This window comes from Dipodomys merriami, unplaced genomic scaffold (assembly GCF_024711535.1).
Source record: "Dipodomys merriami isolate MVZ:Mamm:240054 unplaced genomic scaffold, mDipMer1.0.p SCAF_886, whole genome shotgun sequence".
NCBI classification, from domain to species: Eukaryota; Metazoa; Chordata; class Mammalia; order Rodentia; family Heteromyidae; genus Dipodomys; species Dipodomys merriami.
Genome location: NW_027206497.1, coordinates 55001 through 82492, shown reverse-complemented (window position 1 = coordinate 82492; position 27492 = coordinate 55001). Strand labels below are relative to the sequence as shown.

General features: G+C 39.8%; 1 protein-coding gene and 1 pseudogene across 2 annotated transcripts in view; one reads left to right on the top strand and one right to left on the bottom strand.

Annotated features, from left to right (window-relative positions):
• Window positions 1-120: 120 nt before the first annotated feature.
• Window positions 121-27492, bottom strand: part of LOC138820448 (high affinity copper uptake protein 1) — a 37494-nt gene continuing 10122 nt past the window's right edge. For both annotated transcript variants that reach the window (XM_070012089.1, XM_070012088.1), the window contains exons 2-5: window positions 7886-8044; window positions 7257-7329; window positions 5296-5464; window positions 121-3849 (exon numbers count right to left, since the gene is read on the bottom strand). In XM_070012089.1, coding sequence (XP_069868190.1) covers window positions 3648-3849; window positions 5296-5464; window positions 7257-7329; window positions 7886-8008 — 567 coding nt within the window. In that variant the 5' untranslated portion in view covers window positions 8009-8044 and the 3' untranslated portion in view covers window positions 121-3647. The remainder of the gene's footprint in view (window positions 3850-5295; window positions 5465-7256; window positions 7330-7885; window positions 8045-27492) is intronic.
• Window positions 14052-14688, top strand: LOC138820446 (osteoclast-stimulating factor 1 pseudogene; annotated as a pseudogene).

Here is a 27492-nt window from a genome sequence, read left to right as displayed (position 1 = left end):
ACAATGGAATCATGACATCTGAAAATTATTGACACCTTAAAACCAATGGCAACAACCAGCCTTTTCACATTATAAAGAAACCAGCTTATTCTGATTTCATTCTGGATAGAAAGACATGCATACAATCACAAAATCAAAATATTTATTTTGTTCCTTTGCACATGACACTGTTAAAACATTCCTACGACAGCAATACTGCTCTCCAGGAGCTTACAATCTAAAACAGTCAACATGAATTGTAGACCAGTGATTAAGGCATTATAGCAAACCCGGACTTTGTATCTTTAGATGTATTTTCTGAAGAAGTGGCTAGAGTGGGCAGGGTCAAAATCAAATGACATAGACTGGGTATTCCCATGCCCCACCCCACAGATCTTTATAAGGAATTCCTTGAGACTGGAACCCAAACCCAGTATCTGTGGCCTAAAAACTAATTCTGGACAACCCTACCATAGGACAAGTGAAGAGACTTCATTTCTAACCTTCTGTTTGTGGGCACTGGTGGTGAGTGGAGTGGTGTCAGCACCTGAGATTCTGCATCTCTAGGGAGGGTACTAGGTAGCCCCCTTGCCCAGCATTACACAAATTTCAGTGGCATTGCTTCTGGAAGGTCTAGCAGGCTTGGAAATCAAGTTCTGGCTGGTATTTAAATCCACAGCCCAGCAGTGCCCACTGCATCAGAAGGGCCAGGGAGACAATGCACTGCATTACCAGAGACAAAAGACTGAAAAAGGAGAGAAAAGGAGGGAACTAAAAAAAAAAAAAATGGGGATACAGTCTTCTAACAGACATGAAGAAGGAGCAAGAAGAATTTCAGATTAAAAAAAAAAACCCAGAGAATAGGCATCAAATTCCAAATGAACAGGGATAAGAAATGAGACAAAAATTAGTCAATGAGATTGTTGCATTATTAAAAACCCAAGAGCTCAAGAAGGTCAGAATTTAAGCTTTAAGATTTTTCTTTTTCACTGGCCTCATCCTTTGGCCACCTAGTATAAAGACATAAAATTCAGGATTTTCAGATTATTTCTACCCCAAATACCTAAAGACTCATTCTGGGTCTGTCGGTAAGTTGCAAATTCATAGTACTTTGGCTAAACTGGGCTTGGTTTTTCTCATCTCACTGATTAAGTACTGGAAGGTGTTTCATTTTATTTTTACAGTGCTGGGGATTGAATCCAGGGCCTTGTACACGCTACCCAAGTGCTCTACCTCTGAGCTACATTTCTAGCTCCTGGAAGATACTTGATAGCAGCTCACATGGAGATTTCTAGAGAGCACCAGTCACCACTTAGCATTGTTTCTTATTTATTATTCCTTGGCTTTGGAGAAAGCAACAGACTATTTACACTGTAATGTTGGGCTCTGTCAGTACCTGTTACTCACTTTTCTCATGCTGAGTATCAGCACTACAGGGGGCTGAACTGAGAGAAAAGCAAAGCTCTAAATGTTGGTTCTTGGATTTTAACCTTGATCCAAGAGCCTCAAAGCCTCTCGGTTCAGGACCACCAAAGTACATATTACTTGTTTTCCAGTATTGAATTGGCACCTACAGAGGAAGTACAAACTTCAAACCCACAACACAGGCCAACAGGATAGCTGTCTTGTCTTCTCTGCCCAGAGGCACAATTGGATCTAGCACCAAGAAGGGCAGGATTAACAGACTGGAAGAATCACTTTAAAGAGGTAGTTTGGGGAATAAGACTGCAGTATAGACTAAAGACTGAACAGAATAAAAATCCAATGTGATTCTTCATTGAGCAAAGAGGTTTTGGCCACTCGTAATCTGATTAAGTCCCCAAGAGTAATGAAGGTGGACAAGGTTCTACCTAGGGTATGAGGCATGGGATTTGAGGGCTGAGGAAAATCTGCCCATCAGCAAACCACACTCTTAAGTCTCTCCAAGACAATGCCTGGCTTTTGCCTTTGTTCCTTGCAGCCTACAAATCACTTCCAAGAAACCATTTTTAAAAACCAGTGGCTTCATATATGCTACTATAGCTGTCACTTGTGTATTTGTGTGTGGGGGCGTGTGTGTATGCAGCTGAAGCTGAATAAATGTTTATGGAATGATAAAGTATTGATGAGCAGCATTACAGGAAATACATCTGCCCAGACACACAACCTACAATGAACATTCTAATTTTTTTTTTTTTTGGCCAGTTATGGGGCCTGGGCACTGTCCCTGAGCTTCTTTGCTCAAGGCTAGCACTCTACCACTTGAGCCACAGTGCCACTTCCAGCCTTTTCTGTTTATGTGGTACTGAGGAAGCGAACCCAGGACTTCATGCATGCTAGGCAAGCACTCTACCACTAAGCCACATTCCCATCCTGAACTTTGTAATTTTTGTGTGTGTGTGTGTGTTGGTTGTGGGGCTTGAACTCTGGGCCTGGGCGCTGTCCCTCAGCTCTTCAGCTCAAGGCTAGTGCTCCACCACTTTGAGCCACAGCGCCACTTCTGGTTTTCTGGTGGCAATTGGAGATAAGAGTCTCATGGATTTTCATGCCTGGGCTGGCTCTGAACCGTGATTCTTGGATCTCAGCCTCCTGAATTGCTAGGATTACAGGAATGAGCCACCAGTGCCCAGCTTGAACATTCTAATTCTTATGCCCAATACTAAGTACCTCCCTCCTCAGATGTCAATTTTGGGGTGCTGGGTTTGAGGCCTAGAAACGTGTTTTAACAAGCCTTCCAGATGATTTTGACACAACTAAAGTCTGAAAAACCACTGGTGGTTTCCAGGCAGATATAAAATAATAATAGGAAAAAGATAATTCAAACTCTTCTGCTTCATTCAGCAGGGTCAAATCAAGGTAAAATGGCATCAAAGTAAAATGACAATAGTTTTATTTTTAAAAACATTTCTATTTTCTCAAATGGACTGTCTTTTCCTTTCTGATTGGAAAGCTTATCCTAATCAAAATGTCAAAATATCAGGTGGGAAAACAAGTTGATGAGCAATCCAAAAATACAGAACCCAACAAGCTCTAGGCCTACATTTAGTCTCCAATCACCCCTCCACACACTGCAAAGGTTCTGGTGTAACACATCACGCCTAGTGAAAGGCACAATGTATTTTTCACTCACTGAGTACAATGACTGGACCTTCCTTTCTTCCTTGGCAGTACTAGGGCTTGAATGCAGGGCCTTGGGCTTGCTAGACAGACACTTTACCACTTGGAACTTGTGTTCTAATGTGACATTTGAGTCCTGGGTTGAGTTGGGCAAGAATGTCCCTCACTATCATCAATCCTGGTTGAAGTTAATCCCTTTTCATTACTGACCCAGGAAACAAAAAACAAAACAACCCCCATCAAATTCACATATTGTGTTAAAGAAAACCCAGAAGATTAAAAAGCAGCAGATAATCAAGTCACTGACTAGAAAGCTACTTGGATTAGCCAACAATCTAAGATGATGAGGGAGGAGATGACATCTCATGGGTGGCTTCACTATGAGAGAAATGGGAATCTCAGCTTACTGAAAAACATCACTTTACCTTGGAGACTGTAAACTAAACCTCTACTCAGCAGGTGTGTGTGTAAAGAGAGAGGAGTGAGAAGGGATGATTGGAGCAGGAATCCTGTCTTCCCAACTCAAGCTGCTTCCCACTGCAATTGGTAAGGCCACACCATGGAGTCTGGCATTAATGGCAATGCTCTGTGATGTCCACTACCACTGCTTTCTTCCAGCTGAAGAGAAAGTATCCTGTTCCAGCCCCTGCTGCCACTGCGATGCAGAGGTAGCCATTGTAGGTCATGAAGATGAGCATGAGGAAGTAGCTGATGACCACCTGGATGATATGCAGCACAGTTTGCAGGAGGTGAGGGAAGCTCAGCATCTGTTGCCTGGGGAGTAAACAGGGTTCTGAGCATGTGCAGATCAGGAGAAGTGGTGAGCAGCTGCAGCCATAAGCACAGCCTCAACTGTACTTCCTCACAGCTACCCTGCAACTCACTGTATTTGTATGCATGATTAGCAGCTCCTGAAATGGGGCTGTGAGGTTTATAAGCATTGGCCATATTTGGTCCTATATCAGGTAGAGGTAGGTGCCCTTCTGGGGAGAAGAGAAAACTGTGAAGTAAACTTGACTTAGCTCTACTTTGGCTGTGAAAGGGAAACCCTAAATCTTCCCACACTGATTTGCCTGAACACTTTCAAAGCTCACATTCTATAGAATGGAATTCAGTCTGAGAGTTGGGTGCTGTAGAAGAAATGACTTAACTAGTGATCAGGAGACCCAACTACTCATCGCTTGTGTCACTCTTGAGAAACTCAACAAGTATTTTGGCCTCACTAAGAATAAGTAATATTGTTTGCCTGAAAGCAGGATGTTGGTCTATATCATTTCTTAAGGTTCAAGACCTACACTTCTATTAAAGATTTACTTTTTTATTTTTATTCTTTAACAGTCCTGGGGCTTGAACTCAGGGCTTGGGCACTGTCCTTCAGCAGTGCTCAAGGCAGTGCTCTACCACTTGAGCCACAGCATCACTTCCAGCTTTTCTATGTATGTGGTATTGAGGAATTGAACCCAGGGCTTCATGCATGCTAGGTAAGCACCCTACCATAGAGCCATAGTCCCAGCCTTAAAGACTTACATTTCTATAAATCCCAAATTTCAAAAAAAATTGTTGATGTGTAGGCAAAGTAATAATCATTCAAATATTTTCTTAGAACACTGACACTAGCATAGTTGCAAACTATAAAATGAGGTTAGATTTAGCTGGATCAAACTTTTTACAGAAAGGACCAATTGTATTATACCATTCTTTTATACCTTGATCTGAAAATTCTTAACTTTACATATAGGCAAATGTTTTAAAATATGGACTCCTTATCTTCTTTCCAAGTGACAAATACACCCAGAATAAATATAACCCACAGTCAGGTGGTAGTGGCTCAGGACTGTAATCCTATATATTCAGGAGGTTGAGATCTGAGGATCATGGTTCAAAGCCTGGGCAGGAAAGTCCGTGAGACTCTTATCCCCAATAAATGGCTCAGAAAACTGGAAGTGGCACTGTGAGTCAAGTGGTAGAGTGCTAACCTTCAGCTGAAGAGCTGAGGGACAGTGCCCAGGCCCAGAGTTCAAGTCCCGTGACTGACAAACAAATAAACCCACAAAAAAAAAACTACACACACACAAAAATAACCCACAATCCCAAATCTCCAGACAGTTTTGCTGGAGGCTGCATAGAATTCAGGAAGAGACCTACTAATAAAACAGCTCTTTCCTGAATAACAAAGCCAAGGCTCTAGAAATTTTCTCTGGATCTGTTCAAGCTTCTTACCCAACAGTTTTGTGCGTCTCCATAAGGATGGTTCCATTTGGTCCAGGGACAGGCATAGAATTGTAGCGAATGCTGACTTGTGACTTTCGCAGTAGACTCTCTCGGGCTATCTTGAGTCCTTCATAGAACATTGCTAGTAAAAACACAGCCACAAAAGCTCCAGCCATTTCTAAGGAGGGAAGGAAAAGATAGTAGCACTGTCAAGATCATTAGTCAGTACATAATTCAGAAAGAAAGACGATACAGATAAAGTTCTGCTTTCAGGTGTGTTTTGTTTTGTTTTTGGTGGTACTAGGGTTTTTGTTAAGGCAAGTGGTTTGCCACTTCAGTCACACCTCCAGCCATTAGTTTTTTTTTTTTTTTTAAATACTTTTGTATTGCTACCTCTTTACCTGCCTGGTTAGAACAAGTGAGATGTTTTTAGTTACCATAGCCTCTATTGAAGAATCCATTTACTTTCTGATTAAGATATAAAACTTATCTCAAATAACCTTTTCATCTTGTTGCCTAATTTCATTAAATTAGCTCTGCTCCATTCAAATACACAATGTAGAACATGGAAAAGAAGAGTAATTACTTTTTTTTTTGGTCCAGTCGTGGGGCCTGAACTCTGGGCCTGGGCGCTGTCCCTCAGCTCTTCAGCTCAAGGCTAGCACTCTACCACTTGAGCCACAGCGCCACTTCCGGGTTTTTTCTTTTTGCTTATGTGGTGCTGAGGAATCAAACCCAGGGCCTCAGGCATGCAAGGCAAGCGCTCTATCACTGAGCCACCTTCCCAGCCCCGAGTAACTACTTTTAAGTTCAATACTAGGGACTGAACTCAGGGCCTGTGCATAGAAGGAAGGAGCTCTCCATCTTGAGCCATGTCTCCAGTCCCTTTTTAGCCTTGGTCATTTTTGAGGTCAGGTTTCACTTCATGCCTAGACTGTACTCTTTGTTCTTCCCCAGGTTGCTGGTGACAACATGGCAGGCATGCGCCACTGAACCCATACATTGGCTGAGATAAAATCTTGTAAATTTCTCTTTGTCTGGGCTGGCCTCGAAGTATAATCCCCTAGTCTCTGCCTCCAAAGTAGGAACAAGCTTGAGACATCTTTGCCTGGCTCAGGCTACATATCATGACCAGGCATTTCCATGCTAAGTCTTTCACAATGTGAAGTGTTGATAATAAGAACATATTCATGGTGCTAATTTAACAAACTAATGAGCTAAATGCTCCCCCTTTCTCAAAACAAAATAAGATATGTCTGGTTCCAAAGGTGGCGCACTTGACTACTGAGCCTGGCAATTTGAATTTAAAGAATTCAATGCCAAGAACCAAGAACTTTGTGTATCATAATTTACATACACAAATAGCAATGGTCTAGATAAGGTCATAAGATGCAGACCATTGTCCTAGCTCTGTGTAATTCAGGACAAGTCATTTCAACACTTGAAACTTAATTTATTTATACAATAGGATTATATTAGAATCAGTGCTTTTTTTATGCTGGGCACTAGTTGGATTATATCTTTTTAAAAATTGTTTATTGTTATTATAATAGTTATAGGTCAGGTAAAGAGTACATTTCTTTTTGGACAATGTCACCCCTCACCTTGCTTAGATCAGTGCTTTCTAACCTGTAGTTACTTTGTAGTATATGAATGTGACTGTAGTATTAGGTCCAGGACCAATACCTTATGTTCTGAACAAGGAAACACTCTAGAAAAGAATGAAAGAAAAGGGATTGCAAAAGATTTCTATCTGGTATTTAAATGGCTTTTCAGAGCTCTAGAACATATACATACTAATTAAGGGAGATTTAGCAGAGGACCAAAGTAAATACTAGATATCCTGCCTTCCATTTAAGGAATAGAACCCATGATGGTGATATATCAAGACCATAATGATTCAATAATTATGACAGGAAGAGATAGAGGTGGCTTGCTAAATTTTTTGTCACCATTTATGGATTACTCACCTCCAGGTGTATTGATCACCAAACCAGAAAACAATAGTTCCACATTCTTTAAGTCAAAGTTGAAGGTCATACGCTGCCAGAACACCAAAGTAAGTCAGTTAGAGATGGCTGCATATTCTAAATGAGAATTTCAAACAAAAAGCCTTGGCACATTTAAAGGCAAAATAGGTTTATATAAGATGTTAAGGGGAGACTTTCTTCTTCATATCAGCATTTCTACCATGGGCACTGAGTAAGAATACTACTCTCTTGGCCCCTAAGAGCACCTTATGTCTTTTTTCTCTTCCCAAATGAAGTATAAAGACCTGAACACTTCATTCAGGAAAGGGCAAACTCCAAAGAAGCAAACTAGAGAACAAAGAACCCTAGAAACCATGGTTCTGGTATGACTCTACAGCAGACTCACCATATGAATATAGGTAAATTGCTTGACTTGTCTAGAGGTACACTACCTATATATTGATTGATTGATCTGTCTGTCTAGCTGTCTATCCTTAATATACTTTGGTTTTTTACTTCATTGGAAAGCTGACCTTTAAAGACAATAACATTTTAGTGCTACAATTCCATTACTTCTATTGTCTATGTGAACGGGAAAGGGCCTTTGCTTACCCTCCCCCAACACTCACCATCATGTTGTGCTCTCCTCCACCATGAGAGTGTGAGGCTGAAGTGGTCGGGTGATGGTGAGATGGGGGCATGGTACTATTGTGGTCCATACTGTTCATCCCCATATGGTGGGAATGATCCATTTTGCCAGGAAAAGATGAGAATAAGCTGGAGAGTCTCTGAAGAAAAGGAATGATATAAATAAGTATGTAGAAATAGTAAAAACAGTTACTTTTTCAATACAGAATTTTACCCAACAAATGAATGATCTGCTAGAATCTTTACTTAGATTTATTTTGTTTGTTTGTGATCTACAGATGAAGTAATGTGGGCCAATAGGGATCACGTTGGGAAATGAGGACAGAGGATTTATAGCAGGACTTCAGATAACCAACCCACACTCATTCTGCCAAACTGCTCCTGTAAGATACATAAATGAGTTCAAATTTGAATATGAGATAAGGAGAATGGGGTGTAGGAAAAAGATCATTTGTAATAATGTACCAATGGATACCATTAAGGAAATCTAATTTCTCTAAGGCTTTCTAATCATAAATGTCAGTAGATAAAAAGCCAGTACTTCAGATAATTCACCTAATTGGGATGGCCTGTATTTAATCAGGATTTTCAGATTACATTGTAACTTATAGGACAACTAGCGTCAGCTAATTGAAATTTGAAAAAAGGTCTATTGTTGCCCTGGGCAAGTAATGTGCTCAGACTTTAGGTATAATTTCAATCCTACCAGGACATTTGAGTCAAGAACGTGAAAAGCAACATATAAATTAGATATTCTATATTAAATTAAGTCTAGACAGTGCGTATTCTGCCTTGTGTCTTTACTAGCACATCAGTATTTTATTACAGAAGTCAGCCTGGGACATAAACTAAGGAGCAATAACTCCTACAGCTGAAGTTGGGAGCAGGAGAGTGGGAAGTTGAGGTGTGGATAGAGAGGGAGGTATTCACAGAATCTGCTTATACATTTCTCAACTCAATTTGTGGAAGAAAGAGTAGCTGTGAATGTTAACTAGGATCTGGGTGTAGTGGTGCATACTGGTAATCCCATTCATTTGGAAGGCTCAGGCAGAAGGATGAAGAGTTAAGAGGCCATCTTAGGTTACACAGTGAGTTCAAGGTCAGTTTGGGCTATATAACAAGACCCTGTTTCAAAAGAAAGAACAAAAAATAGGTATTCCTGTTCATGAGTCTAAGTATATTTCTCATCATTTATTCAATGAAGAATTTTTTATTCAATGCAGTTATTATTATGAGTCAAACATTGATCTAAAAACCAGTAATTTAACAGTGAAGACAAAGTGCCTGATAAGAGAAACTATGAAGTAAACAGAACAACTTCATAATGTGATTAGTGCTATGAAGTGAAATAAACAGGGTAATGTGGAAGTATTACTATGAGGTAGGAAAACATTTATTTATTTATTTGGAACAGAGATTTGAACTCAGGGCCTCATATTTGCTAGGCAGGCACTATACTGCTTAGCTATGCTACTAGCACTTTTTCACAATGTTTACTTTTTGAGACAGGGTTCTGTTTCTATCCAGGCCCTTGCCTACACCATAATCCTATTTCATGCATCCCACCATAGCTGGATTGAGGTGAACACCACCACACCCAGCTTCTTCTAGTATAGGAAATCTCTCAAACACTTTTGCCCAGGCTAATATGGAACTACAAGCCACTTGACCTGAGGCTCCAATGTAGCTGGGATGACAGCAATGCACCACCATAGTCAGCTATTGGTTGAGAAGGAAGTCTTGTGAACTTTTTGCCCAGCTGCCTCAAGATGCAATCCTCCTGATCTCTAGCAGCTAGAATTATAGGCCTGAGCCACTGCTTTTGGCTAAAGTCACGTTAGACAACTTCCAGGGTGAGGGAGCCATGAGTCTAACTCAAGAATACAAATATTCAGCAATCTATTTTTCCTTCTTAAACTACTCCAGATGCTATGGTTTATTAAAGATGATTATTTCCAGCAAAACATCAGTTAGACATAATCAAAGTTCCTCTTTGAATTTCAAATAACTTTTGTGCCAGATACTATACTATTTGAAAATTATACAACTAGCCAATCTGGTACTATAATATTTTTGTCCACAAAAGGTTTTATTGTAAACATTAAATAACAGGATAAATAAAATTAGAGAGCTTGCAAATTAGAGTTTGAGAGGAGGGCAGAAGTTAAAAGACCAGCTTAAGCTACACAGTGACAAATGGGTAAATGGGGAGCAGTTTTCAAAGAGGAAATTAGTGGTGTGGAGAGGTTATTGATATCTTAGCAATCACAAACTATGTTTTTAAGGCAAGCAAGCAAAGTGAAATCAGAACAACTAACACATCTGCATAAAGAGACTGAAATACAAGTTACAGATTATTGTTCTCTTCCAATGCAAGGTTGGATGATAATAATAACATTAGAAAACAATAAAGGATAATCTCATTCCATAGAGGCAGTGAATATTTACTAAGTGCCTTCTTTTGTAAGAGACTAAGAAAGACACAGAAATGGCCAGACATTATCTTTGAAGAGCTTCAAGGCTAAAAGCTAGGAGAAATGCAACAGTCATAATTTTCATTCTGAGGTATGAGTACTGTTTCGAAAGCAAAAACACAGCACCACAAATTATTTGAGTTGTGTCCTTGATTTCTGTTAACTTCAACATTCTTCCTATTCACAATTTTCAAAGACTTAGAGGTTTCTATTTGTTCAATCTTTGTACTACTAATTAGAGGAAGCTGTTCAATGACAATACATTATAAAAGCTCTTCAGACATATCAATAACTCAAGAATTCATATATTCAAACTTGAAAACTTTCAAACTATGCACCTGTTCTGAAGTGTCACCTGTGCAGGATACATTTCACATCCAAACATCCTAGGAAATAGATCAGGAAGAGAATCTATTTGCTTTCCTTGTCAACAGACAATGGACTTCAGTAATAGAATCTTATGGAAGGCTTACAATGGTATCTGAATAGGAAGGAATAAATCTGGTGGAAATTAACATACACACGTACACTGTAGCTTAAACTTAAATCAATCCTAATAAATCCTTATGTTTACTCAAAGCCTCATCTGGACTGGGATTGTAATTCAGCAATAGAGCATTTGCTTAGCTATGTAAGGCTCTGGATTTCATCCTAAGTACTGGAGGGGAAGGTGAGGAAAGCCCTTCTTTTAAGAAAAATTCCACAGACTATGTTAAACCTAAGTGATATTTACAATGGAGAAAAATTTTAAGTATTGTAAGAGGTGGTAATGTACCTCAGTGTAATAAGGTAGAATGCTTGCATGGTTTACATAAAACCCTGGGTTTGAGCCCAAGTAAAACACACACACACACACACACACACACACACACACACACACACACACACACACACACACACACACACACACACACACACACACACACACACACACACACACACACACACACACACACACACACACACACGAACATGAACACATAATGACTATATTTTTTTCTCTGATTACCTGGATGTTCAGAGACATGTATTTGAATAACTTAACTTCTTTATTTTCTCCTTTTTAAAACTTTATTATAAAGGTGACATAGTAGTTATAGTTACATAATTCAGGTAATGAGTACATTTCTTTTTGGACAGTGCCACCTCTTCCTTGTTTTCTCCCAGTTTTCCTGTGTTCCCCCTTAGTCTCCCCAAAGCAGATTAACTTACCAGACAAAAGGTACAAAAAGGGGCTGGAAAGGTGGCTCAGTGGTAGAGGCTTGACTTGCATGCCTGAGGCCCTGGGTTCAATTCCTCAGCACCACATAAGCAAAAAGAAAAAAGCCAGAAGTGGCGCTGTGGCTCAAGTGGTAGAGCGCTAGCCTTGAGCTGAAGAGCTGAGGGACAGTGCCCAGGCCCGGAGTTCAGGCCCCACGACCGGACCCCCCCCCAAAAAAAAGGTACAAAAAAATTAAAAAACAGCAACAAAGAAGAAAAAAAGAAAGCAAAGTAACAACAAACCTCATTTCCATTTCTTGGAGTTCATTTAAAAAACCATCATTTTATATGATCATATGCACATAGTTATTGAGCCTTTGTGATCCTCTCCTAAGAATATTCTCCTTTGTCTCATTGTATGGATGTGAATAAGCCAACTTCTAAAACAAGCAAAAATACCTACCATTCCCTGTAGAATAGAAATTCTATCTACAGGATGTAAACTAGCATTGTTGTTTTTCACATTTACTTCAATGGCTCTAATCTACAAATAAATACTGATATAAATAAGTCAAAGGCCAGGATCATAGCAATACTGTAATCTGAAAAGGTTTGACTTCAGAGAAATTATGGGCTCTATCTTTGGCTTATTCAACTTTCTCTGAACTTAAGAGTCAATCTGACTTGCTCTCTAAGAACTGTTTTCTCTGATTTAAGCTCCACCCTCACCTCTTTCTGAGAACTGGGCTCAAGGTCCACAAACTGGCTTTATGAAACCAAGTAAAGCACTGATCATTAAAGGAACTTGAAAAGTAATGACAAGTGATAGAAGGAACTTTAATTCACTGGGTTTCCTCCTTAAGTACAATCTTTAGACATATGCTAATACCAGGCTAACCCTCCACTATTCTATCCCTTCATAAAGTTTACAAGACCATTTGTAAAGAAGACATTTAAAAACAACACCAAAAAAACTTGAATAAATAACTCATGGATTGAATTGAAAAACAAAAGAAAAATTCTTAGTATTCGTGACTTTCTGATAAAGTTTACCTATACTATTGTATTACTAGATTGAGTTCATAACTAGGTAAGATTAGAAGTACTGTATTTTCATTTACATCTTTGCCAAGTAAAGTAAGCTAGTTTGAATAGAATCCAAGAGGGATCCAGTCACCGTTACATTAGATAATGGAGTAATGAAGAACTAATTTAACAGGAAAGCATCCATCAAAGAATTTGGAAGATGCTATGATTGACCCAGGAAAAGTTACTGAGCTTTTCTAGAACTGACTTCCAGTCTTTTTTTTTTTTTTTTTTTTTCTTTTTGGTCGGTCATGGGGCTTGAACTCTGGGCCTGGGCGCTGTCTCTCAGCTCTTCAGCTCAAGGCGAGTGCTCTACCACTTGAGCTACAGCGCCACTTCTGGTTTTCTAGTGGTTTATTGGAGATAGGAGTCTCACAGTCTTTCCTGCCCGGGCTGGCTTTGAACCGTGATTCTCAGATCTCAGCCTCCTGAGTAGCTAGGATTACAGGCGTGAGCCACAGGTACCCGGCTTGACTTCCAGTCTTTTGAACATAGAGAAAGGCTGCTGGGAGCATTAGATGTGGTAATATACATACAGCATATAGTGAAGTATGTAACAAAATGGAAGCTATTATTATTTTGTGGATTATTACAGTAAAAATATCTTTTTTTTTCTTTTGGTCGGTCGTAGGGCTTGAACTCAGGGCCTGGGCGCTGTCCCTCAGCTCTTCAGCTCAAGGCTAGCACTCTACCACCTGAGCCACAGCGCCTCATGCATGCAAGGCAAACACTCTACCACTGAGCCACCTTCCCAGCCCAGTAAAAAAGATCTTGAATAGGGCAAGTCCAGTGAGTGAACTTTGTAGGAGATGGCATTAATCAACATATTAGCTTTTTGTCTCCTAACCAAGGCCACTTTCAAGTTCTTCTTTTGCCTGTCCTGATTTGTCTCATACCAGAATGTAATAATTCCTTCTGCTAGCACAGAAAACTTCCTATATCTTTAGCATAATAAGAAATAGCCTACAAATTTTCCTTTCAAAGAAAACCAAGCACAAATTTGGCATAAGTGGCTCATGCTTGTAACCCTAGCTACTTAGGAGGCTGAGATCTGAGCGATTCTTATCTCCAGTCAACCAGAAAAAAGGCACAAGTGGAGCTGTGGCTCAAGTAGTAGAGCATTAGCCTCTAGCAGTTTAGTGCCTAGGCTTTGAGTTCAAGCCCCAGAACTGGCACAAAAAGAAAAAAAAAAAAGATCAAGCACAGATTTATATGGAACTGAGTTCATAGCAAATAGTCAATAAGTTCTCTCTAGTGAGGGTGGGCATGGGTCCTGAGAGGCGCACCACTGAGCACTGGATAAAAAGTGATTTGGGGCGCTTTAGCTGAAAGGAACAATTGTTGTTTTATATGTGCATGGTCTCAAGCAGCTGCTCAAGGAAGCGAGATGTCGAGGCTGCTTCCCAAACGAGTCAAACAAAGACAAGTTAAAGTCTTCAGGGCTCTATATACTTTTGAACCCAGAACTCCAGATGAACTGTACTTTGAAGAAGGTGATATTATCTATATGACTGACATGAGTGATACCAATTGATGGAAAAGGACCTGCAAATGCAAGACGGGGCTCATTCCGAGCAATTACATGGCTGAGCGGGCAGAATCCATTGACAATCCATTGCCTGAAACTGCAGAAAGAGGCAACCTGAGCTGGCTGAGAGAGTGCTTGGACAACTGAGTGGGCGTGAACGGCTTAGACAAAGCTGGAAGCACAGTCTTGTACTGCCACAGGGGTCACGAAGACGTGCTGGAAGCTCTATTTATTCAGCCCCATTTGAACTGAACCAGAGAACAAGTTGGGGGACACAACTTTGCATACTGCTGCCTGGAAGGGCTATGCTGACATTGTCCAGTTACTTCTGGCAAAAGGTGCAAGAACAGACTTAAGAAACAATGAGAAGAAGCTGGCTTTGGACATGGCCATGAATGCTGACTGTGCGTCTTTCCTGAAAAAGAGTCAGGGAACAGATAAAGTTCGAACATTAAGCAATAGAGAGGACTATCTTGATGATGAAGGGTCAGATTAATTCCATTCTGGAGCTTTGATATCTAGAACTTCTTTTGCTTTTGCCATTCCTAAACTTTGTTTTTGCCAGAAGAGTATATATAAATATAAAAAAAGTCTAAATGAAAATGGCAGTGTTGCACTGTGAGTAAGATGTATAAACAAATGGATGTATAAACAAATGTCTTACCTTTGTTCTGTCAATAAGTGATGGGCAGATGAATGGATCAAAAAATTGTGGTATCTATACACAATGGAATATTAAGCAGCCATTAGAAATGACAAAATAATGACATTTGCAGGGAAATGGATGGAGCTAGAAGAAATCATGTTGAGCAAGGTAAGCCAAGAGCAAAGAGACAAACAGTATATGGTCTCCCTGATAAGTGGATGCTAAATCCAAAATGTTAGGTGATACGACAAAATTAACAGGACTTAAGAAACAAAGAACTTCCACTCATCTGGTCAAACCACTACTAAATAACCCCATGCTGCTGATCACATGTATGGTGTATATGTGTACACCATTGTATGTTATAGACCATGATAGACAATTTGATCTAGGAAAGTTAGAATGTGTTTGTGACTTTAACTGAGCATCACTATCCCACAATACTGTGAAATTTAGGAAATTATATAATCACTTAATCACAATAAAAAAATAAGTGATGGGATATGTTGCTGTGTAAAATATATCTATATTCACCAGAGTAGAACAAGAAGAGATTATTTCTATTTGTCAAGTGAAAGGAACTTTAAGAATATTTTGCTTTAAAAAATCAGGATCTTGGGGCTGGGAAGGTGGCTCAGTGGTAGAGTGCTTGCCTTGCATGCCTGAGGCCCTGGGTTTGATTCCTCAGCACCACATAAGCAAAAAGAAAAAAGCCAGAAGTGGAGCTGTGGCTCAAGTGGTAGAGCACTAGCCTTGAGCTGAAGAGCTGAGGGACAGTACCCAAGCCCAGAGTTCAGGCCCCATGACCGGACCCCCAAAAAAATAAAAAATAAAAAATAAAAAAAATAAAAAAATCAGGATCTCTGGGCTGGGAAGGTAGCTCAGTGGTAGAGTGCTTGCCTTGCATGCATGAGGCCCTGGGTTCGATACCTCAGCACAACATAAGCAGAAAAAGCCAGAAGTGGTGCTGTGGCTCGCTAGCCTTGAGCTGAATTGCTAAGGGGCAGTGCCCAGGCCCAGAGTTCAGGCCCCACAACCGGCAAAAAATAAAATAAAATAAAATAAAAATCAGGATCTCTCTGTCTCTCTCTCGCTGGTTAAGAATATCTTGAAAGGATTTTTTAAAGGGGGAATGCATAGTATAGTAACATTCCAAAATACTTAACAGAAAATTGTTCTGTTCTCACAGAAATAAACATTTTAAGAAACTTAAAAAATACTAAGTCTTTGTCCTAGGAAGGCTTTAAACTATTTACTTTCTAAAGCATATTTATCTTATCTTTAGTTGGAGCCTTGAAGTTGGCCATATGCCAATTTGTTTCTGTTATCCTGGGTACTGTTAGATATGGGAAATGGCACAGTGTACACTGAGTGTAAGACAGTTTTATATTTCTTCATGTTTCTCCCTTTCCGTTATTTTTCAAGTATGGTGCAGTATTACCCAAATAGCTTTCAAAATGTCCTTGTAGCTACGTACTGGTGGCTCATGCTTGTAAACCTAGTTATTCAGGAGGCTGACATCTGAGTATCCATGCTCATAGCCAGCCTGGGCAGAAATATCCAAGCAAGAGCATAAGACTTTGAGTTCAAGCCCTAATACTCACACATACACAACACACAACACATAACACAATACAACACATACACAAACACACACACACACAAAGTCCATGTATTCAGTGAAATAATTCTTTCCAAATCTAACTCTGAACACTATAAAAAAGTTTCCCCTATTCCTTCCCTATCTCCCCTCCTAAAAACTCATCAAAAAAATTAATTTGTCGGCCAGACGCAAAATCTAGCCTCTTTAGAAAAATAAACATGAATGCGGGCAAAAGTTAGAAAATTAGCAAGATGGCTAAAATCTGACGCTCACTCTTGGTTTTAGCACTGACATTTATTTATAATAGGTTTAGTCTAAAATTCAAATTCTCTTTTCTTTTCCTGGTTTTGCACAATGGTGGATGAGAAACAAAGCAGAGGGACCGTACAGATTAGACTCCCACATCTGCCACGTGGCCTCTTCCCTGGCTCAGAGAGATGTAATCTGGAATTTCAGACAATTCTAGAGACAGCCTTCCCTGACTTCTGTAAGGGAAGGTTTTTATTCTTAAAACAATTAGGTTCATGTTCCTTTTTATATTTGTAAAAATATAAAAAGAGAAACCTATCTAGCTGATTGCCTGATTTTTCTAATGATTACTTATGAGTGGTGGCTTATAAGCTTTTGGCAAGCATGGATAAGGGAAATTCAAAGTAAAAGACAATACACCACCATAAATAAGGATTCATGCTATGGACTATATCCTCATCAACAGGTAACCAGTTTAACAGAGTTAACCCTGCCTTTTATGACCTGTATGGGAGTCAGTAGACAGTCTGAGAAATAGCCTGGTTTGGCTTCATATAGTGTTCAAATTTCCTTGTATCAAAGGTCTAATTCTTTCACAGTCTCTTCTGAGAGTAGACTATAGACTACTGGTGAACTTTAACATTCTCTTGATGGCATTATGAATTCCACATCTAAGTTGTTCTTTGGTGGAGAGCAGTGAAAGAGATATAGAAATCAGGACGGGGCTTTGATTTAATGAAGTAATAAATAGGGCATAGAAATCTGTCTTATGAGCTGGGCACTAGTGGTTCATGCCTGTAATCCTAGCTATTCAGAAGGCTGAGATCTGAGGATCATGATTCAAAGCCAGCTTGAGAAGAGAAGGCCCTGTGATACTCTTACGTCCAATTAACTACTCAAAAAATGGAAGCAGCACTGTAGCTCAAATGGTATAGTGCTAGTCTTGAGCACAGAGGCTCAGGGACAGCACACAGGCCCTGAGTTCAAGCCACAAATGACAAAAAAGAAAGAAAGAAAGAAAGAAAGAAAGAAAGAAAGAAAGAAAGAAAGAAAGAAAGAAAGAAAGAAAGAAAGAAAGAAAGAAAGAAGGAAAGAAGGAAGGAAGGAAGGAAGGAAGGAAGGAAGGAAGGAAGGAAGGAAGGAAGAAGGAAAGGAAGAAGGAAAGGAAGAAAGGAAGGAAGAAGGAAAGGAAGAAAGGAAGAAAGGAAGAAAAAGAAAGAAAGAAAGAAAGAAAGAAAGAAAGAAAGAAAGAAAGAAAGAAAGAAAGAAAGAAAGAAAGAAAGAAATCTGTCTATGTCTGGTATTCCAGGTCAGTGTGCTGTAACTGTTTGGGGAAAAACGTAAAAATTCCCAGTAAGTGGGAGAGAGAAATACAACACAATGTATGTATAGGGAGAAAACCCTCCTCTTTGAAGGCTACAATAGTCTATCTATTCCCTAGGTCTTGGCCTCACACTTCTAAATGGACTTCCAGAAATAGTAACATAATTGTAGGACCACAACTGCATAACCTCCCTTTGGATATTTTAGCTGCTTTCCCTTCATCTGTGCCTTTCTTGGGGTACAGAAGTCCTAAATAGACAATTTTATTGATTCATTTTATAAAAGGAATTGGGATTGAGTAAATCACAGATCTCAGCTAGAAATGGCAGAAATGTATTACTCTAGAATTTCTGCCTCACAAATATATTAAAAATAGTGCTCAATGCTGGTGGCTTATGCCTACAATTCTAATTATTCAAGAGGCTGAGACCTGAGGATTGTGATTTGAAGCTAGCCCGGGCAGGAAAGTCCATGAGACTTTTTATCTCCAATTAAGCACCAAAAAAAAGCCGCAAGTGAACCTGAAACTCAGGGGCAGCACCCAGGCTCTGAGTTCAAGCTCTAGGACTGGCAAAAAGAAAGAAAAAGAAGTAAAATGATTAGTGAAGGTGAGAAAATAGGTCAGGTCAACAATAAAAAAAAAAGATAGACATGCTAACATATATATATCTCTCAGAGTAAATTTGGCAAGTGATAGAAATGGATATAGTAGGCAGTCATAACTCCTCAGTCATAACTGAGAATAATTTCCTAAAACTAGAGCCAGGCATGGTAGACTCTCCTGTAATCCTAGCTCTTCAAGGAGGCTAAGGCAGGAGAAGCATGAGTTCCAGGCCAGCTTGGGCTACATAGGGAGATGCTGTTTCAAAAACCATTTTTTTTTCTCCAGAAACTCTTTATCACCACATTATCTCTACCACACAGAAACACATGATACTTACAAAAAAATTATAAAATTCCCCAATAAAACAATGACCACCATTTAACTTCTGGCTTTTTGCTTCTGTTGATAATAGTACAAAAATTTTTTTGCTTCTGTTGATAATACTACAAATTTTCACTTTTCTTCATAGCACTAATTGGACTAAGATGTTGATAGAACTGGCTAAGAATGTAGTGATTTACAGAGTTTTAATAATTATGAGGTTATTTTCTCTTTCTTCAACATCTACCAAAGTGAGCATTACTTCAAATAATTTGTATAGAGATGCAGATTGGTGCTTTTCACACAGAATTTATGTGACTGAATTACTCATAATGTGTCTCAGACTCCTGGGCTGCATCAAAGGTAACTCACCGGCCAGACACATAAAGGGCAAAACTACATCAAACAATCACTTAAAACTTCAAGGACCTTCATTTATGATTCGCCAATGATCTAGGCAAACAAGAAATGCTGCATAGATTGACAAGTTTTTAAAAGAATGAAAGAGCAGCTATAAATTAGTGGGAGTAGCTCTTTTACTTGGAAGCTCTTGATTAAGCAAGAAGGACAGGAACTCAGGAGCTGCTCTAAAAATGGTTCTCTGCGTCTATGAAAAGAGAAAGCAATCCTGGGATTTGATTCTGAATGACAACTCCTTTGTACAACTACTTAAAAGATAATAACAGTATTTTTTAAAAAGATGACCCAAAAAACCCTCAACCATTCCATTTCTAGATATTGGTTTGAAGTCACTCTCTTTCTATCTTAAATGTCATCTGTCCACATTATTGCACCTTATTAAGCCACTAAGACTGAGCCAAAGAGGTGAGAAACCTGTTGGGGCAAGACAGATCCTAGAGTTGCTGAGTACACGATGAATTCCATAGCCATCAAGGGCTGTCGTTTTCAATGCCAATGTCAAGTTTCATTTGTAAAATGCCCATTGTCCAACCCCTAGGTCACTTAAGTCTACTGGACAAACATGAATGAATTACACTACTACCAAGTAATCGACAAAATAAAGGAAACAAATGAGTTTAAACATAAAAGAGACATGGATGGCAAACATTTAATTGGGCTTCATTTTCCTTAGCTGTAAAAACAACAGAGATTATGTGATTAATTGAGTTCTACCCAGAGCTGAAACTTAATCCTACATTTTCCAGTTCAGTTTTCAGAACAGAATGCTTCTTTCTCCCTGTCCTTCCTATTAGCTTAGATGGTAAGCTCCAAGCAGAACCTGTCTAATTTATTTCTAGATCTTCCACACTTCCTCATACTCTACAAACAGTAGGTAGATTACAGTGTTTTCAGAAATGAATTTTTTTCTGCATGTTTCCCTTGAAAACTTAGGTATAAGACAGACAAATTCTTTAATGTTTTAATGACATACCAGGCAAACCTCAATTTCCTCTACCACCTTAATGTGTTTGCAGTGTTACCTAATTATATATGATGGGCTTGAAACTATTCAATAGTTTCAAGAGTAGCAAAATGTAAGTTAGTAGCCTGTACCAGTGTTCACGCTTGTTAATTTTAGCTACTCATGAGGCAAAGTGTAAGATAAAATGAAGTTAAAAAATAGTTTACTCTGTACATTTACTAAATTGCACAGAACCTGAACAAATAAAACATAAAAAGAAACAATGCTATATCCTTCCTATAAATCCAACTCTATTACATTATTATTATTTTTTTTTTGGGTCCGGTCGTGGGGCCTGAACTCTGGGCCTGGGCGCTGTCCCTCAGCTCTTCAGCTCAAGGCTAGCGCTCTACCACTTGAGCCACAGCGCCACTTCTGTCTTTTTTCTTTTTGCTTATGTGATGCTGAGGAATCGAACTCAGGGCCTCAGGCATGCAAGGCAAGCGCTCTACCACTGAGCCACCTTCCCAGCCCCTCATTATTTTATTTTTATCTTCACAACATATTTTCCTTCTAAGATGGAAGAAACATACCACAGAGAGCTCAAACAACCTGTTCAATCCTGAATTTGGAGAGCCATGGAGAAAACTCAGCCAGAACCTGGGATTCCTCACTTCTTTTTTTTTTTTTTTTTTTTTGGGTCCGGTCGTAGGGCCTGAACTCTGGGCCTGGGTGCTGTCCCTCAGATCTTCAGCTCAAGGCTAGCGCTCTACCACTTGAGCCACAGCACCACTTCCAACTTTTTCTTTTTGCTTATGTGGTGCTGAGGAATCGAACCCAGGGCCTCAGGTATGCAAGGCAAGTGCTCTACCACTGAGCCACCTTCCCAGCCCCGATTCCTTACTTCTTGTCTAGACTTTATTCTCCATTAAACTTGTCTTCCTTTCTACTCAATATCATAAATGTCACAACTTTGCCACTTTTTCAAATCCCCAGTAACAGGAGATTTATTCAGCTGACCTTTGCTTTTCACCATCAGCAACTCTGTTACTATAATATGATTTTTCCTGATGGACCCTGTTTTCCTGATGGGCCCAGCATGAAATGACAAATCTTTAAAGCAAAGAACCCAATCCACCTTTCTGCCTGCATGAACATTGTCTTCCAGCCACACCAGCCTGACAAGGAAGGTTTCTAGACTCCTCAGACATATCCCACGCTTGTTTCTTCTCCTTACACTGTTTCTTCAGCCTAGAATGTCCATCTTTCCAACCTCTGATGCAACAAGTCCTCCACATCATCCAAGGCCAGTTCTAAGATCTCTAAATATCTATAACATGTTATGCCTTTTCTAATTATTCTAACTGGGGACCAGATCTTATCAACTGTCCTAAAATGATTTTAGGACTAAAAATAAATCTATACCTGTTTCTGTCATCATGCTGATAGAATGGTACAGAGACAAGAAAGGTAAAAGAAACTGCTGAATGAAGGCATTTCTCCTCATCAACTACAGACATTTCCTGAACACTCTTGGATGCTTTTTGACCAAGCTAAGAAGTAAAGTTTATTCAAGTAGACCTGGAAAGAGATGGGTAAGTCATTTCTTCAGAATCTATACGTCGATTGCTTGAAAAAACCAGAGTGCCTGTCTCTTAGTTTGTGGTCACAGAATCTCACTAAGAATTGGAAAGACCTGAGAGACTTGAAGACAGACAAGAAGAATATCAATTAAGAAGACCTTGTAGGACATTGTAATGGGTCTAAATTTTATTTCAAGGGCAATAGCAGAGAGTTTTACAATATGCCTTGAGCTTTTTATTTTTTTTGGCAGTATTAAGGTTTCAACTCACAGCACTGTACTTGCTGGGCAGGCTCTGTACTACAGAGTCACACCTGCAGCCCTTTTTATATTGGTTGTTTTTGAGATAAGATCTCACTTCCTGCCCAGATGTGCACCTGGATTGTGATCTGCCTATTTTAGGCATCCTGTCCTAACTGGAGTGACAGGCATATGTCACCATGCCCAGTTTCTTCCAATGAGTTGGAGTTTCAAGGGCTTTTCTTTCCTGGAACTGCAATTATTCCAGCCTGCCATTAACCTTCCATGTAGCTAGGGGGTGTGTGTGTGTGTGTGTGTGTGTGTGTGTGTGTGTGTGTGTGTGTGTGTGTGTGTGTGTGTGTGTGTGTGTGTGTGTGTGTGTGTGTGTGTGTGTGTGTGTGTGTGTGTGTGTGTGTGTGTGTGTGTGTGTGTGTGTGTGTGTGTGTGTGTGTGTGTGTGTGTGTGTGTGTGTGTGTGTGTCTCCAGTCAGCTATCAGTTGAGAAGTTGAGAAGAGGTAATACGAACTTTTCTCTCCATGTAGCTAGGGAGTGTGTGTGTGTGTGTGTGTGTGTGTGTGTGTGTGTGTGTGTGTGTGTGTGTGTGTGTGTGTGTGTGTGTGTGTGTGTGTGTGTGTGTGTGTGTGTGTGTGTGTGTGTGTCTGTCTGTCTGTCTCCAGTCAGCTATCAGTTGAGAAGTTGAAAAGAGGTTATACAAACTTTTCTCCCAGGTTGTCAGCCCTCCAAGGAGCTGGCATTACAGTATGAGCCACTGGCATCTAACAGCTTTGTTTTATTTATTTTATTTTTTATTTTTAGCAGCTTTGTTTTAAATGAGGTATTTAAACATTGACTCTGTCTTTAGTTGTTTTTCCTTCAGAGTATTTCCTGTATATGTTCTTCTGTGAGGCTGATATGTAGAAGGAAAAAGCAAACCCTTACACAGCCATGGGCTAATGTCATTTTTAAAAACATTAGGGGAATAAAAGCAATCTAATATCTGGGTTATAATATGGAGTCAAAGACAAAACCAAAGAATGCTATACAAGCACTAGTAAGAGGTATTCCTTGACAGTAAGGGCCACTAAAGTCATACATCACTCTTTGCAGGTGAGGTAAACTTCCAGACAACTGTTAGTTTGCAGTCGGATCGTATTCAAGTCCTGCTCTGCAGAATTCTAACTCAGTCTTCCACTGACATTTCTTGTAAATGTCCCGTGGTTCATAAGGATGGCAGTGGGAGGTTAAACTGATTTCAACAGCACTTACATAAATAACTCAAATCTGGTACTTGCTAGCTAAGTAAATAAATGAGAAGGTAGGCTGAGTATCAGGAGCATGAACAGCAGCGTATATGACACACATCAAGTGTTTAACACACTTGTACTACACACAACGTGTATCAGACCTGGACCCTTCAACAGATAAAAAATAAACCCTACTCTTACTTATCCCTCCCTTACACCATCGTGACTAGGGTAAGATTTACGTTAACTTCAGATGTGAATGCTCTGTTTCAAAGACAGGGGAAAACATACCAGGGCTGAGTCCAGTCTGGATTCTAGTGCATTTTCATCATGCAGAATTCTTTGAGTAAAACTCTTTCTCAATCTGAGCATTTTTGATGTTTTGAACTGGATAACTTTGCTGTATTGTAGTATACTTAATTCTACATAACCTCTGACCATAAAAGTGACAAAAGAGAGCATGGAGGCTCTCACATATATAATTCCAGGAGGCTGTTATCAGGAGGAATTAGTTTAAGGCTAGCCTGGGAAACAAAGTTGGTAAGACCCCCATCTCCACAAATATACCAGGCACGGTGGTCCATGCCTGTAATCTAAGCTGTGCAAAAGGCAATCAGAAGAGGATCATGGTCCCAGGCTGGCCCAGGTAAAATGACAAGAACCTACCTGAAAAATAACAATAGCAAAAAGGGCTCAATGGATAGAGCCTGCCTAGGAAGCCTAAAGCCCTGTGTTCAAGAGTCTCACTTACTTTCCTGCCCGGGCTGACTTTGAACCACCACTCAGCCTCCTGAGTAACTAGGATTACAGGCGTGAGCCACTGGTGCCTGGCTCTAAATGCAGTCTGAATGAGATGATATACTTTATGGCACTCTTAACATTTCATGGGACTTAAGATTTACTTACCAAACACATTTCATACAGCTAGTATTTCCGATTCATCACCTTTCAACAATCATTTCCTCTGAAAGGCACTTTGCCAAGGAGAAATAGCAAATGCCCTCCCTGTTCTGGAGTCTTTTGTAGGCCATCTTTGGAACTCAGTACAAGTTATTAAAAGTTTGTGGGAACAATATGAAGACATAAAAGTGGGATAATAAAACCTCACAATATTATAAATATGAAATGTAAATATACATATGAAAGCAACTGACATGTTAATAACTTATAGCAAAAAATAAATGTTAATTACTGCCAGGCACTGGGGGCTCACACATGCAATCCTAGCTACTCAGGAGGCTGATATTTGAGGATCATGGTTCAAAGTAAGCTCAGGCATGAAAGTCTGTGAGACTCTTATCTCCAATTAACCACCAGAAAACCGGAAGTGGTGCTGTGGCTCAAGTGGTAGAACGCTAGCCTAGCCTTGAGCTGAACAGCGCAGGGCCAGCACCCAGGCCCAGAGTTCAAGCCCCACGACTGAACCCTCCTCTCTGCCCCCCTCCAAAAAAAAAAAAGAAAGCTAATTACTCTCCTTCTAACTCAGGTGATTTTCAAAGTATAGCCCAAGAACAGCCTAGATCAGAATCATCAAGAATGTTTGACTAAAAATAACAATTATGGGGCAGGTGTGGTGGTGCATGTCGTAATTCTAGCACTAGGGATTCAAGGGTAGGAGGATCAAGAATTTGAGGCCAGTCTTGCTATATAGTAAGACCTTGTATTAAAAAGAAAGGAAGGAAGAAAGGGAAAAAAAGACAGACAGAGATAAGAAAGAAGGAAGGAAGAAGGGAGGGAGAAAAGGAAGGAAGGAAGGAAAGAAGGAAGGAAGGAAGAAAGGGGAGAGGGAAGGAGGAAGGGAGGAGAATAATGGATCCCACTCTATCATGAGTGGAACCTCAAAATTAGATACTTAGATGCTTATCAAGCAATACAAAATTTTTAAGCCATTGTTTGAGAACCATAGTTCTGAATTACACAGATGTACAATACAGACAATGCTTCTTTAGTCATAATTATACTTTCTGTGGTTTGAGGGGTGAGTACAACACACTAAAAGACATTCTTGGAGAAAAAGAGAAGTGGGAGTCAGGCTATAATCAACTAACTTTGATTTCCCATATTGTTGTAATTGTTCAGTTTTATTATTGCTGCCATTTCCCTCTTCCTGTATCTATACATTCAATGTTACCACAGGTGAGAAGGTATAAAACCATGCATAGGGCTGGTACTACTTGAGATTTCAGTTTCAGTCATCTACTGGGTAAGGGGGGAATGTTACATACAGGATCTGGGATGTGGATATTTCACAAGTGAGAGCTTAAAAGCAAAACAAACAAAAATGGGGAAAAAAAGGGAGCCAAGATTAACCAAGAACTGAAGAAAGCATGTGCTTATTTTGAGATGTCACAGGGCAAGGACACAGGGCTAAAACAATTCATACACACTACCACCTAATAACCTTCTGGGCTAGCATTGCATTTAATACTGGATAGTTTTAGGATTTCAAAGACACTTTTAAACCAATTTGAGTAAAATCTTTAAGTCCCACATGAAGGGAGAAATTAATGTTTTACTTTTCTACATTAGTTTTGAAAGTCAAGGATTGAATAGACAGAATTAAAATAATAAGTGCACTGTTTCCACTTTTTTTTGTGTGTCAGTTGGGGGACTTGAGCACTGGCCCTGAGCTTCTCTGCTCAAGGCTAGCTTTCTATCACTCTGTGCCACAGTGCCACTTCCATCTTCTGGTGGTTAATTGAAGATAATCAGAGTCTCATGGACTTTCTTGCTGGGGCTCCTTTCGAACGTGATCCTCAGATCTCAGTCTCCCGAGTAGCAAGGATTATAGTAGTAAGCCATCAGTGCCCAGCTCTCCACATTTTTATTAACATCAAATAGTTGTAATAAGGTGTCTCTCACTCCATCACTGTCCTTATTCCCCGTCCTTGCTTCACAAACCATTCTCAACAAGCCTCACTGCTCCATTTTTCACACATGTCCATAAAGTATTTTGTCCATATTTAGCCTCTCCATTCACCCTCCCACTTCTGCTAGCAGCCACACCTCAGCTAGGACCTGTTTTACATTCCTGCCATTCACTTTTTTAAAAAGTACATGTCCACTGAGAGGGTTTCACCATGGTATTACACCTAGGCATCTACAGTGCATTAACCAGACCCTCTTTCCCCATTCTTGCCACCCCCAATTATTCCACAGTTCTCAGTGAGCTTCCTTCTGCCATCTTTATTCATATATGCAATGTATTTGGTCTGGTTCACCCTCTAACCATCTCTTCTCACTTCAATGCCACTCCCCACCTCTAATCCCCTAAAACACCCTCACAATTACAAACATGCTGAGACTTTTAATTCCTTCTACATGAAGAAACTGGTATAATTCTTAACATAATTAATGAAATTAATTTGCTCCCAGCTCATCAATCTGTCCCTAACCAACAACTCCATTTTTAAGATGGATTTGGTTTGAAATCCTGAATAGCCCACCATAAACAACAACAAACAAAAAACCTGAAAACAAAACAAAACAACAACAAAAAAAATAGGAAAAGGAAGCTATGGCAGAGATGGCATTTTCCCTTTTGTTGGTTTAGCCACTCTCCAAACAGATAGGGATCCATACCCTCCCATCCCTCTAACTAGTAAAACTATACTTAAATGGTTGTGAGCCTCTGGGCAAATGACTTAATACCTCTGTGCTTCAGCTCTAAAATAAGGATAATAAAACTAACCTATCTCATAGGATTTTTTTTTAAAGTTATAATTAGGAGTTCACTGAGTTGCAGTTTCCTGGGAGGAGGGGTGCAATATCACCTACACCAGGACAAGGTTCATTTCAGCCTTCACTTAAGCCCAGCCTCTACAAACAGTAAATTCTCCCACGAAGTTCAGTGTTATTACTTCTTTTTTTTTTTCTTTTTGTCGGTCGTGGGGCTTGAACTCTGGGCTTGAGCGCTGTCCCTGCGCTCTTCAACTCAAGGCTAGTGCTCTACCACTTGAGCTACACCACCACTTCGGGTTTTCTGGTGGTTTATTGGAGATAAGAGTTTCACGGACTTTCCTGCCCGGGCTAGCTTTGAACCGTGATCCTCAGATCTCAGCTTCCTGAATAGGATTTACAGGCGTGAGCCACCGACGCCTGGCTCTGTTATTACTTCCTTTTTTT